At 33.3% G+C, this 15,348-nt stretch overlaps 1 protein-coding gene across 1 annotated transcript in view; it reads right to left on the bottom strand.

Moving 5' to 3' along the window:
• Nucleotides 1-15,348, bottom strand: part of BMT2 (base methyltransferase of 25S rRNA 2 homolog) — an 80,289-nt gene that overhangs the window by 46,985 nt on the left and 17,956 nt on the right. Inside the window, exon 2 of the mRNA XM_045565167.1 lies at nt 12,748-12,889. Within this exon, the coding sequence (XP_045421123.1) occupies nt 12,748-12,889 (142 nt within the window). The remainder of the gene's footprint in view (nt 1-12,747; nt 12,890-15,348) is intronic.

Genomic DNA, 15,348 nt, shown 5'->3' with positions numbered 1-15,348 from the left:
ATGTAGACATAAAAGTAGAAATGTGTTAAAAACCCAGGGTCTTCCCTACTTGCAGAGATAGACACATTCCTACCCTGGAACATACTATGCTTTAATAAATCTTGCCATTTGGCTTGCTTATTCCTGTTTGGCTCACTCATTCATTCTGTCCATTCTGTACCAGTAACCATTCTTCAGTACTAGGAACCGAGAACCAGGGAACATGACACAAACTTGAATCTGACAGGAGTATGGACATGCTTGTATATCTTTTAATGAATTTCATTCTTAACTATAATAAAATATAAGTTCCTCCAGTGAAGCTTGGATAATAACTCCACTATTCAGTGACAGCATCCAGAAAGAAGAGTAGTCATAGTTAACTTTGAGCCAGCTTTGCTGGTAGTAGACAGAAAACCCAACAGTTGTTTTTGTAGTCCCTCTCAGTTTAATAACAAAGTCAGGTTGTAAACATATTAAGAGTTCAGTTTTCTTTTTATTTGCTCTGAGAGAGGGGCATACAAATCTAGTTCAGGTAAAAATGGTATCACATCATGAAGATATAAGTTCAAAGAGAAGAAAAGTTTGAACATTAGAGTCGTTTTTTTAACACTTGGAAATTGTTCCTATTCATCAGGACATCATTCCTACCTATCCTGATTCTTATACAATTTAAATGCAGATTTGTCAAGATGTATTATTTTAAGACCACATATTTAAGTATCTCCTGATGTATTATACTGAGGACACATCACCTATGTAATACCCTTACTAATGATATGCTTAATATGAATCTAATCATAAAAGAAAACCATACGGATCCAAATTGAAAGACAGTTATAAAACTTTGACTTAAAAAAGTGGCTATGTCATAAAATATGAAAAGAAACTAAGAAAAAGGTGTAGAGTATTTCTAGATTAAAGGAAACCAAAAAGGCTTAACAACTAAGTGCAGTGAGTTATCCCCAATGTAATGCTGGACTAAAACCGAAATCTAGCTTATAAAAGACATTACTGTGAAAATTGGGGAAATTTGATTATGGACTGCATATTAATAGCATTATATTGATGTTTTATTTCTTGAGTGTGATAGTTGTTTTGTGGTTATGTAGAAGAATGTTCTTAGGTGATACACATTCAAGTATTTAGGAATAAGAGTCTTGTGATTTTTATAACTGACTCTCAGTTTAGCAGAGAGCAAAGGGAAATGGGTGGGGGAGGAGAGAGGGGAGCAGGACACAATATAAGACTAAGTAGAGTAACATTTTTTCAGAAACTGAAGGAAAGAAGGTGTGAGTCAAGGACTTTAAATCTAATCAAGCTGTGTACTTTATAACAAAACTATAGAAAGCCAGTTTTTAATACGCAAGAACTCAGGGAATCATAATTGCAAGCTGTTTTTAAAGAATCTATTGGAAGGTGAACTTCATATATGAGATGATTGGAAAATGTTGGTGAAGAGGCTGAGAGTAAATAAAAAGAATTAAATCAATAAAAAGGGATACCTTAAAATGCTAAAGGCCACAATTCTCAATGAAGATATAACAGTTATGAATATTTATGTACCATTTATCAGAGTAGCCATCTTCAAAGTAGAAATTCCATAAGATGTATGGAGAAACAGACACAACTAACAACAGGGAAGTTTAACACCCCACTCTCAATTAAGTGAATGAAAAGTAAGGTTACGGATGCCCTAAAGAACATAAGGTTTACCTTAAAGATGAACTTTGCATAATAGAAAGTACAGCTGCTTTTCAAGTGTAAATGAAATATTCACAAAAATTATCACATACACATGTAACTGCACCAGACTAAAGTGGTGAGCTGTTCTTCAGTTGCCATGGACCCCCAGGATGAAGCATGCCCAGATGAACCAAGCATGCAACCACAGGTAGTATCTAAGTGCCTGGACCCAGGAGCAAGGACTGAATTAAAAAGCGGACACTACATGGTGGGATCCAGGATCCAAACAGATCGAGCCATGGCATCACCTCTTGGCATGATCCAGTCCGAACATGCCTCCGGGCATCACCTTACTATAAGATCCAATCAGATCACACCTCATTACCCTATGCTTATAAAACCTAAACCAGCCTCCAACTTGGGGAGACAGATTTGAGCATTTCCTCCCATCTTCTGGCCAGTCAACTTGCAATAAAGCTTTTCTTTTCTCAAAGGCCATGCATGATATTGGCTCCTATACACATTGGGCAGTGAGACTATTGATTGCTCAGTAACACACGTATTAAGTCATGAAGAAAAGAGTCATAAAGGAAAATAGATAAAATTATACAATCACAATGCAATAAAACTAGAATTAACTAAAACAAAAAGTCCATTTCACCTATAAATTTAAAAAAAAACAACTCGGGTCACAGGGGAAATACTAATAAAATCACAGAATGTCTTTAAAAAAATGAAAGCACTACAAGTCGGAATCTAAGGAATGCAGCTAAAATAGAAATTGGAAAATTCAGATCCTTTAGTATTTATATCAATATAAACAAAAAGAATAAAATTAAACAAACAACCAACTCAAAGGATTAGAAAAAGAAAGTAAAACAAAAGAAAGGAGGAAGTGTATTAATGAGTTAGGAAAAAGAGGACCAACAAATACAAAAACAAGCTATTTAATTTTCCTAACTTTTTTCTAGGAAAATATACTAAACATAGAATTATAGTAATATATGAAAATGTATTAAATTTGACTCTAGTAGGAATAAAAAGTTTAAAAAAACCCAAAATCTACAGACAAAATAGAGAAAGTTATCATAGTTATCTCCCCAAAAAGCACCAGTCCAATGATTAATTTTGCCACACCTTCAAAAACCAGATAACTCCTGTATTAATCATGTTTTTTATTTTCTGCATCTTAGGATGTTTTGATTATCTTGGGAGGGAATTAGGAGGACACGCTTACAGATCCAGAGAGAGACTGCCTCTCCCAGGGCCAGCTGATTTCCAAAGGTGGTAAACTTACTTGGGAGCACACTTCTTGTATGCAAGCCAATCATAAAGGGGTTTTTTTTGCACATCAAGTCAGTAATTCCCCCACTCTAAATCAACTCAGGACCATGTATCAGACAACAAGGGATAGCTCCCATGCTACAAAGCCCACCAAAATTATTCAACCTAGTCAATCTAAACTGCTTACTCTACCCTGGTTTTCCTTTCCTGTGAAAACTCCAATAAAGGCTCTGGCTTAGGTTCTCTTTTAGCTCCTGCTTCTGCCTCCTGACCAAATTTGATGCTTCCTCTGTAGATCTACAAGGTGTGGTGTATCCCCTTCTCTCAGGAAATATAAGTAATAAATAATTCTTTCAATGGCATTGACCTCTTTGTGCTGTCACGTAGTCACCTTTATAAATTAAAATCCCATGGATACAAATGAGAAATCTCAAACTACTAAAATTTTTCAAAATCATAGAAACAAAGGAAAATTTTCCAAATTCATTTTCAGGGAGCAAAATAACAGTGATGCTTAAATCTGATAAAGACTACACAAAGAAATACAGACCAATATCACTTCTAAATAGCAATGTAAAAATATGGAATAAAATTTTAGCAAACAGAATCAAGCATAACCAATTGGTGTGTATTTCAGGAATGCAAGGATTGTTCAGCATAAGAAAATCCATTAATATAATTCACTGTATTCATAAATCTAAGGGAAAAAACTCATTTATTCATCTCCATAGATGCTGAAAGGTCATTTAACAATATTCAACACCCATTCTTAATAAAACACTCAATAAAATACAAATTGGTGAATATTTCCTTAATATTAGCACTACACACTCACACACACACACAAAAGGGTTGTCCAGAAAGTATTCAGCCATTGTGAATATAATGAGAACATACTACATGGCTGGAGACTTTTCCAGACAGCCCTCATATGGCAGCCAGCCAACAACTTATTGAATGGGGACATACCACATACGTTATTGCGAAATGAATAAAGCACAGCTATGTAACAGAAAAGAGAAAAAGATTTAGTCAAATAGATGGGAGATGAAAAAATAATACTTTCTGTATTCACAGGTGATATAATGGATATCTAAATAACCCAAGAGAATCAAACATTAACTAATATAAACAGTAAGAAAATTCTGTAAAATAGTAGGATGTACAAACAAAATCAAAAGCATCTCTCTCTCTCTCTACATATATATATATATATATATATGTATATACACACAAACAATAGTCTGTTAGAATATATAGTCATGCATTGCTTAACAATGGGGCTACATTCTGAGAAACGTGTCATTAAGCAATTTCATTGTCGTGGGAACATAATAGAGTATACTTACACAAACCTAAATGGTATATAGCCTACTACACACGTAGGCTAGAGCCTATTGCTCCTAGGCTACAAACCTTTATAGCATGTTAACATACTGAATACCATAGACTACTGTAACACAATGGTAAGTCTTTCTATATCTAAACATAGAAAAGGTACAGTAAAAATATGGTACTATAGACTTATGGGACCACCATCCTATAGTCTATATTATTTCTACCATTGACAAAATGTCATTATGCAGCACCTAACTGCATAATGGAATGGAAAATCACATTTACAACAGCAATAAAAATGATAAAATACCTATGAATAAACACAAGAAATGGGCATAACCACTATACCAAAAAACCTTAAAACACTACTGATTCAAAAGTAGACTAGAACAAATGGTAAAACATACCTTTTTTGACAGATAGGATGATTTAACATTATAAAGATGTTAATTCTTTCCAGCTATAAAAAATTAATGTAACCCCAATAAAAGTAATTTTTAAAATTTAGTTGGACCAGGTGATTCTAATGTACATGTGGGAAAAAAGGCAAGAAAAACCATGAAAACTCTGAGAAAGAAGAACGGTGTGGGACAGAGGTAGGAGGGCAGATGCTACAGAACAGCATTACAATTTTAAGTCTTTATGATCAACATAGTGGTATTAGGCATGTATAAATTATATACACAATGGAACATAACAGAAAGCCTAAACAGAACTATGTGGGGAAACCTGGTATATCATGTAAGTGACAAGTCAAATCCCTAGAGAAAAGGTGAGCTTTTTCATAAATGATGTTGGGAAGTGGATAGCTATTTGGGGGAAAAAGATACATCAATATTTCACAACAAACACCAGATCTTAATTCCAAATAGGTCAGAGATCTAAATGTAATAAATGAAATCATACAAGTATTAGGAGAAAATATGAATGAATAACAAATAGGAATTCCTATAGTCTGAGACTCAGGAAAGCTTTTCTACGACAATTATCTAAAAGTAATAAAGACTGATATATCTGGCTATGTAAAAACGAAAACTTTCCGCATGGCAAAATAAAAATTTGCAAGGCAAAAGATACAAACAAAATCAAAGACAAAGAGCACGTATCTTTAAATTATATAAGAGCTCTGAAAAAAATCAAGAAAAAAGGGACCAAAAATCAATAGACAAAAAAGAATCAAAAACATGATCACATTATTCACAGAAGAAAACAAAGGCAAATGATTCCTAAATATATGAAAAGGTGTTCAAATTCATTCACAAGAGAAATGTAAGATAAACCCACACAGAGATACCAATTCCCATCAGACTGGTAAAAATTCAATAGGTGGAACACATATTCCGTTGAAGTTATACAGAAACAGATATACCTTTTCTCTCTCTTTTTTTGCTGGTGGAATTATAAAATGATACCACCTCCATGGAGGGCAATTTGACAATACCTAACAAAATCATATAGGCATTTATTCTTTTACCCTGCAATTCCACACCTAAGAATCTACAAAGATACAATGCCAGAAATACAAAATGAACATGCACAAGGTTATTCATTACAGCACTATTTGTAACAGCAAGAGCTTGTAAACAACTCATGAAAATGAGGAAGATAACTATTAATATATACCTGTGATGGTTAATTTTATCAGCTGGACTAAGCCACTGGGTTTCTAGATAATTGATCCAACATTATCTTGAGTGTTTGAGGGTGTTTTGTATGAGATTAACATTTAAATTGGTAGACTGAGTAAAGCAGACTACCCTCCCTAATGTGAGTGGGCCTCATCCAATCAGTTAGTTAAAGGTCTGAACAGAACAAAAAGGCTAACCCTGCCCTGAACATTTAAACAGAATTCTTTCTGCCTGACTAACTGCCTTTGAACTGGGACATCAGCTTTTTCTTGCCTTCAGGCTTAAACTGAAACATCAGCTATTCCCGAGTCTAGAGCCTGCTGGCCTTTAGACTAGAACTATACCATTGGTTCTCCTGGGTTTCCACCTTGCCCACTCACCCTGAAGCTCTTGGGACTTGCCAGACTTCATACTTGTATGCAACAATTTTTTTTTTTTTGAGACAGAGTCTCACTTTGTTGCCTGGGCTAGAGTGAGTGCTGTGGCGTAAGTCTAGCCCACAGCTACCTCAAACTGCTGGGCTTAAGCGATCCTACTGCCTCAGCCTCCCGAGTAACTGGGACTACAGGCATGCGCCACCATGCCCGGCTAATTTTTTTTTTTCTATATATACTTTTAGTTAGCCAGATAATTTATTTCTATTTTTTTAGTAGAGATGGGGTCTCGCTCAGGCTGGTCTCGAACTCCTGACCTCGAGCGATCCACCCGCCTCAGCCTCCCAGAGTGCTAGGATTACAGGCGTGAGCCACCGCGCCCGGCCTGCATGCAACAATTCTTTATAATAAATCTCTTACTATGCACACAGACACATACACACATATACATATACCTACCCTATTTCTTCTGTTTCTCTAGAGATTCCTAACCAATACAACAACAAATGGAGTGATCTCCACGATATATTAAGTAAAAAAGAAAGGTAAAGAGCAGAGTATATAACATGATACCACCTGCAGAGATAAGAAGGAGTATATGTACATATGTGCATGTAGGGGTGTGTATGAATTTGAGTATTTTTGCAAAAAGCAACACTAGTATGATAAACAAGAATCCAATGAAAATGGTTATCCACAGGAGGTGGGGTGGATGAAGAAAATGAAAGAGAGCCCCTTTTGATACACTTTTTTATAAAGTTTTGACTTTTGAACCATGCAAATGTTTTATATTCCTCAAAATTAAAATAAGAGAAAAAAACTCCATAAAAGTGAAAATAAAGTGAAATCAACTACATAGTAAATTAGTAATACAACCACACAGAAAATAACTGTTTCAGGCAACTTTTAACACAATATTCTGACCCTTGGTGGGATATGTTCTAAAGACAAAAGAACTGCAGTGAAATCTTAAATTTCATTTAGTTATTTTATTTGCAGAAGTAAAATTACTGAAATTTTGAAGCCATTTTATGTAAACAGTAGGAAAAGGAAAACCTGTTAATGTTGTTCAGAACTAAGTCCTTCAGTGTAACAGAAGAGATACAAATATAAAACAAAGAAGTTAAGCAAAAATCCTTTAATGTTAAATTTGAATGGAAAATATTAATTATGAATTTAAAACTATATATTCACACATAAGACTATTTATTATATATAATATATATTTAAGATATATATTATATATATTTGTTTTTTCTAATTCTTTTCCCCAAAAAGACACAGAAGAAAGCACACCCAGCAACACATCTAGTGCCCAGATTTTACTTTCTAAATGCCATTTCCCACTAAAAGAAACTAGGACTCTCTGAAGAAACAGTTTGATTCTAGGTCTTGGGCAGGGAAGTAAAGATGCATCTTGTACCAGATAGCAAGAAAATACTCAAAGGTGATGTTAGAACACAAAAGCTATCTTTTGACCGGGCTCCCACTGCCTGATACAGTATTATTTGAACACACACATGCAAAAATCGATGATTGACAGAAAAATAGAATAAATAAAAATTCATGAGGTTACAGTGATATTCTAAAAATAAACTCACTTGTCATAATAGTAACTATTATACCAATTACTTATTGTGAAAATTCATAACTAAACAAAGAATGACATATATATGTATATTTTTACTCAGACTTTCTGAAGTATGTAATCATCCCTGTTCATAAAAGACAGCTCTTACTGACAAAAGAATGCTAGCTAATAAATGCCAAGGAATGATACAATTTTAAAAATCATTATTTTGTAACTCCAAATGAAATATTAGTTAATAAACTGATTCACAAGCCAAAATGTCACTCCACACATTACTTGTTAGTTTTAAGGGATAACATAAGTTTACAGTTAAGTGTCTAGTAGGTACCACCTTATCAAATGACAACATTTAGCATCTCGAATGGTGGAACCCCTCACAACAAGAACCTACTAATATAATACAATATGAAGTACAAAACTTCACCTAATAGACATTTTTGCAAAAATATTTGACCTGAATGAAACCTTTAGTGCAACTTTCCGCTTACAAGAAGTAAATAAGATTGAGGAAATAGTTAAATAAATGGCACCATGAGAAAACAATCAGATAAATCCTGAATGTAGGACACAAAGCTAGTTTGGAATTAGGATATAGACAATCAGAACAGCTCCCTGGTTTTGCTGTAAATAGAAAAAAAATACTATACAATCTAAAAAGTAATATATTAAAAAGAAATCAAGAAAGCTGAGGATGCAAAGCAGTCTAAAGGAACTAAATTGCAAGAACAAGCTCTTCTGAAATAAGAAGCGATCATGGCCACAGGTGCATTGAGCAGCAGAAGATCAAGCCTTCCAGGGTAGAAGGACTCTGCTGGATTAAAGGAAAGCAGCAGAGTTTCTAACAGCTTTTTAGCTGGTATGACAGATTGGAATCTTTACAAAACCCAAATGCAGAGATAGTTCTCCCCATTCTCTTCTTGATTCCCTCACAGGTCTATTTACAAGTATGTAAAGGTAGCAACAGCCTTGGAGGTTGGGAATGAGACTAAAAGGGAGAAAAGATTAGGCTTAGGTCCCAAGTTCTGCAAGAGGGCTGCACCTGTGCTATACACAGAACAGGATTCATCCACTCTCAAAGCATTTAAAAGGAGAAGTGAACTGAAACTAAAGGGGTAATCCAGCTCCAACCCAGCTCAATTCCTGATGGGATCAAAGTGTGCAGTCTTTCATCCTAGCTACCTGCCAGAGAAAAAGACATGCCCTCCTTTTAAAAATAATATTTATCTCAATCTCTTCTAAACACAATGCCAAGTTTAAGGAAAAAAAAAAAAGATTTACCACACATACAATAAAGCAGGAAAAAATGATCCACAACCAAAATAAAAAAACAGCCAAAGAAAGAGATCGACAGATAAAACACATATTAGAATAAGCAGACAAGGACTTTAAAGTAACTATTATAAATCTGTTTTCTGAAAATAGAGAAAAAGACAAATCAAATAGATGAAAATAGAACTTCAACGGAAAAGTTAAATCTCTAAAGAGCCAAATAATTATTATAGAAAAATTGAGAAATGGATATCTTAAAAACATTTCTTTTGGTAACTGAAAGAATAAAAAGCCAACAAAGAAAAATCAGTAAAGATATATGGAACATTTGAATCAACAATCACAAAATACAGAATGTGGGATATTCTACAAATCAACTGACATTTGTTCAAAAACTCAATGTTATAAAAAACAAAAACAAGAACCTAGAGAGATGTAACCAACAAACGCAATGTATGAGCCATGACTGGATTTAGAAAAAAAATTATAAATTACAAAATATATCTGGAGACAGAAAAATCTGAATTTGCAAACTAGATATTTTAGAAAAGTATCTTAATGTGATGATGGTGTTGCTGTTATATAGAAGAATTTCCTTATTCTTAGGAGATGTGTGCTCATAGATTTAGGGATGAAATGTTACGTTAACTGCAATTTACTTTCAAATAGTTCTGGATATGTGTTTGTTATCTATTTCTCTGTGTGTAAAGAGTTAGAAAAGGCAAATTCCTTTACTGAAAGTACAGCTATACTGTTATAATGTATTTTTTTTCCTGATTTTTAATACTGCACACATGACATATAAAATTTTATCATTCTGTTTAAGGAAAATCTGCACTGAATTCTTCCAACTAAATAAATAGTCGTCAACACAATCTTAGCAGAGTAATGTCTTTAAGTTTTACCTTACTGCCATACCACATTCACATAAAGTTTTAAGTATAACTAACTGGAAATAAACTTTTGTCCAACCCTTTTTAAACCCACTTTAGCTTTCAAAGTGACATTGCTTTTTTACAATTATCAAACGAGAAAGGAATTATATATATAACCCAAATTAGAATTATATATGTCTCAAGTTTCAAAATTTAATATTGTTTCAAAGCCTTTTTCTCCAACCTAATTTTAAGTAAAGATATTATACAATTTCTCTTAGGATTACTTCCCATAGTCACAAAAAGATGCTTTCTTTTTTTTTTTTTTTTTTACCATATTCTGCCACTGTTCTTTAGCAGTTTGACCTAAATTCTTATTAATTTTTTCCAGCAGTTTGACTTAAACTCTCATAGATAAAATATTAAAAACTACTGATAAAACACAAATCAAAGGAAAAAGAAAAGTGAAGTACAAGGCAGATTCATTGTTCAAGTAGAAGAAACAGGCAAAAACTCTTATGAGAATACCACATATCAAAGTACATTTAAGAAATAAAATTTTAGGGCTTGCCTGCTGTATTGGAATATTAATTTAAAAGTAGTACTGCAAAAAGCCAAGCATGATGATCTTAAACAGTGATAGTGCTGATTTCCTGAATGAATTACATTATTACTTTCTGTTACAAGGGAAATATTCAGTTCAGTAGTACACCTCATTTTGTGTTTCTTAGCTTGAGAAAGAAAGTGTATATTCTGAAGAACAGTCAGATCTATAACCATCTTCCTCTAGAAAAAAGCAACTAAAACCAAACATTTAATTCCACTCATTCCATTTCCTATTGTTCTAGCACCTTCCTTTAGTTCTCGAACTCTACAATTCTTTGACTCCACAATCTACTGATGTTACCACCTTCTCACTACTCTTGCCCACCATGTATTTTCAACTTCCTTCTTACATATCATCAAATCACCATAACACACTGCCATCTCCCTGGCTCCTCTCTTGAGTCATTATACTTAGTTAAGTATTAATCCTAGTACACTGTCCTGTCTACTAACTTACTCACCAAGAAAACTGTGTAACTATAAATTTGTCTTATGATTATTACAGTAGTCTCCTAACTGGGTTCCCCTTACTCACACCCTTGCTCTTCCTATAGTTTACTCTTAACACAGCAATTAATTTTTTCTTTTCTTAGAGACAGGGTCTCACCATATTGTCCAGGCTGGCCTCGAACTCCTAAGCTCAAGCGATCCTCCCACCTCAGCTTCCTAAGTAGCTGAGACTACAGGCATGAGCCACAAAGCCTGGCTAACACAGCAATTACTAATAATTCTTATGAATTCTTGACACATTGTATAAAGTTAATAAAATCCTGTCACTCCCTATGTCAAAACATCCAATGACTTCCCATCTCACTCAGAATAAAAAGCAATGTCTTCACAATGGTCCACAAGATCCTACAAAATCTAGCTAGCTGTTTACTGTCTTATTTTCTACCACTCTCCCCTTCTCATTCTGCTTTAGCCACACTGGTTTCCTTGCTCTTTCTGAAATATGCCAGCATGCTTCTGCCTCAAGTCCTGTAGACTTGCTATGGCTGGCCTGCCCTCTTACTTCCTTCATGTCTTTTGTACCTATCACTAGAGTAAGACCTTCTCTCCCTACCTCACTTAAAATTGTTTTATTTTCCCTTACTTTATTTTTCTCTTAACACTCACCATTATCTGACCCAGTATATATTTAATTAATGTATTGTTTCTTGCCTCTCATCCCTATGTAAGTTCCACAACAGCATGGATTTTGTGAGTTTGGTTAATTTTGATTCCCAGTGCCTATAATGTAACTGTTACAAAGCAGATTATTACTAAATATTGTTTATTAAATGAATAAAGAATCATGCTAAATACATGTTTTCTCTGGATTATTTTTGGAATGAATGAAACATCCATTACTACATACTTTAAAAATGAGATTAAAACAAAAATTTTCAATAAAAAGTAATTGAAAAAATATGAACTAGAAGTTATAAACTTACTGTTCATGCAAAAGATAATGCTTTGTTTTAGGAAATTCACGTTTAAATTCAGTCAATATACATATCTTTTCTCATAATTTATGGTACCACCTTGAGATAACTGCTATCAGCAGCATTTCATTTTCAGATGTTTTTAACATTAGAATCTACACTCTGAGAAAATAAACATTATCCAAAATCAATATAAATACTGGAATATTATCCAAAGTCAATATAAATACTGCAGTACCTTGAATTGCCCATCAAAAATTCAGGATTTTAAAACTTTAAATATGTTTTAAAATTTTAAATTATAGAAAAATACTCACTTTTACATGAATCCAAATATAGATAATTATCTAAAGAAATTTCTATACTATAACTTATTAATGATGAGTCAAGTGTTAAATCTTTTATATTTTAAATGTGTTAGTGTTCAAATGCATTTAAAGCCACAGTTTTAAAAAGTTAAAACAGAAAATTAAAAGTTGTTTCAAAGAAAAACATTTTGATGAAAAAAGATGAATGAAATAAACTTGGGGAAAGCGATGCAAGAGGGAGAAAAGTTGTTTGAAAGACATCATCTGTTTTATAACATTTCTACTTTTCTATGTTGGTACAATGAATTATACACAGCATTTCTTAGATTTAAGAGTTTCAACAATACATTAAAAACCAAAAATATTAGTTCATAAAAACACTCACCTACAACACCATTCGATACGACCTTCGCCCTCACAAGTTTTTGCCCAATGATTATCTGCCAAATTTTTCATTGCCACAGCATATTCACAAAGTGTTTCCTCATCCTCGCAGTGTTCTCGCCAGATCTTATCAAAATCTCCCACTAAAAACAAGTAAATAAATGAATTAAGTTAACTTTACTTTAAAACGTGTCAGGCTCTTGAAAGTTTTGGCATAATCTAAAATTATTTAAAGATGAGTATAAGCGAAATCATGACATACACTTCATGAAGTTTTAAATATATTCAAAAGCTCCTTTTTATAAAGGGATGCATCATTTTAATTGTGATCATTTAATAATCAAATAAATTTTACCATTTTAAAAAGATACATGTATGAAGCTGAAAAAAAAAGGTAAAATACAAGCAGATACTGTATACACAAGTTATTAGTTCATAAACCAAAGACATGCTGGTAGGGGACAATTATGCCTGGGCATTCAAGCATTAATTTTCCTGCTACCATTGGGCAATATAAGCTTGCAGGAGCAGAGTGAAAACACGTAAGCCTGCTTCTTGCCTATTATTTTCTTGCATCTCTACACATTTATCCTGTCAGTCCCTATAGTAAAAAGGGGTTGGTAGGTGAGATGATAATATACATTAACAAGAAAGTAAATAATTTTATTTACATACTTGGACTTCCTCTAGGCATGCTGTACTTTAAAAAATGGTAATCCTAGGGCAAAAATGTTCCCTTAAAAGAAATTAATTTGGAAGCCTCTCCAAAGTTTTAAGCCTTTATATGTCCTGAATAAAAATCATAAGCTTACATTATCTGGCCAGCTACTATCTTTTTAAAAAAATTAAATAAGTCATCACATTTAATATGAAATCTGAAACATCACTGTGATGAATAATATAGAAAGGTAAGACAATGCTATGATTAAATAAAGAACAGAAACACAATTGTAATGGTAAAAAAGTAAACAAAAATTATCAGAGTAGTTTCATTCAATGTCCTTAGACATAAAAATTAGGTTCTTTTGCCTCATATTGAAATGCAGGCAATTATTTGATGACAGCATAAACTTAAAAATATAAACAGAGCAGCCAAATTTGGGAGTAATAATTAAACTAAAATTCTTTTTCAAATGTAACCACCAACACATCTATTCAAATTTGAAAACTTCCAAATAATTCCATTTATTGGTTATTGTAAGGTCACAGGGTAGTAAGCACTGAATTGAAAACCAAACTATTAGGCCCCTAGTTTGACCAAGAAAGAGGAATAAATATACAAACACCCTCACAAGTATTATATACATTGTTCAGTTAAGATGACCATATATCAGTCTCAGTCTAAACCTGAATACTGATTTCAAACCTGAAAGGAATGGAAAGTTTAATTTTGAGGTGGTTATGTCCTTACATACCAATATTTCCATTAATCACTAATATTTGTGTAGTGACAGGGCTCTCAATATATCTCAGATTGGCAAGAACTGTGCACTAAAAACCAGCAAGCAAACAAAATTTTTCTAAATTATTAAAAATTCCTCATTTTAGCAACATCTTTCAGATCTAGTTATTTACCAGGTCTCTAAAAAGAACTACAGAAAGTCTTTGAAACAATATTTTGATTAATGATACTTTCATAAACTTATGATGGTTCATAACACTATTTCTGACTTTACTTATTAGATTTGATACTAAATGGTTCATTAAGGTATAGTATAATTTTAAAGGTGCTTTATCTTTTGTTGAGATCGATATCTTCAACTCTAGGAGGCCCTTTGTTTGAACTTGTAAGTTTCACTCTTCTATATAATGTACATATTATAAATACATAAATGTATTAGATATGTTATTAATAGGAGTCATTCAAACAAAAGTTCTATGATGAATCTGAGAAAAGCTATGTTTAATACAAACAGATTTCTTTTCTGTAAGACTTCTTAGTTTAGATTCTAGAGAAGGCACAACTTAAGACAAAGACCTGGGTACAAGTAGTTTATTTGGGAGAGAATCCTAGGAAACAGGAATAAAGAAGTGAGGAGAAAAACTAGGAAAGAGAAAAAGCTAATACAAAGATGCATTACTGAGGTTGCTGCTGTGGGCAACTGGGAAGCATACAGAATGCTTCCAGAATTGTGCACATAAAGGATAAGAGCCTGGAGCATTTATCTACAAGTTCCTATCCCCTGTTAATTGAGAAAAGTTAACAATTCACACTTCTAAATCTGCATTTAGGCACTGAATAATGGGATAATCCCACTGGGCTCTAGCAGTAGGGGAGAAAGGCAGAACATAGGAAAGAAAATAGCACACATTTAAAGTCAGGGCTGGTGACTGAGCTCAGTGTCTGACTACAACAACTGAGGACAAAAGGTATGTTATGTGGCACACCAAAGGCATCTATTATAAATTCTTAGAGTCTTTAATACGTCATTGTATACTCTGAAACTCAATTCACTCTATAATTACTCTACTAGCTATAAGATGCAAGTAACTGTAAAATATACAGAAACGTACTGCCCTACAGCTTTTTAGAAGACCTCTAGTTTTCTCTTTAAATACTTTCTAAAGAAGTGCTCCACTGAAGTTTTGAGGAAGCATTCAA

This window comes from Lemur catta, chromosome 11 (genome assembly GCF_020740605.2).
Source record: "Lemur catta isolate mLemCat1 chromosome 11, mLemCat1.pri, whole genome shotgun sequence".
Lineage (NCBI taxonomy): Eukaryota > Metazoa > Chordata > Mammalia > Primates > Lemuridae > Lemur > Lemur catta.
This window is presented reverse-complemented; position numbering and strand designations above follow the sequence as displayed.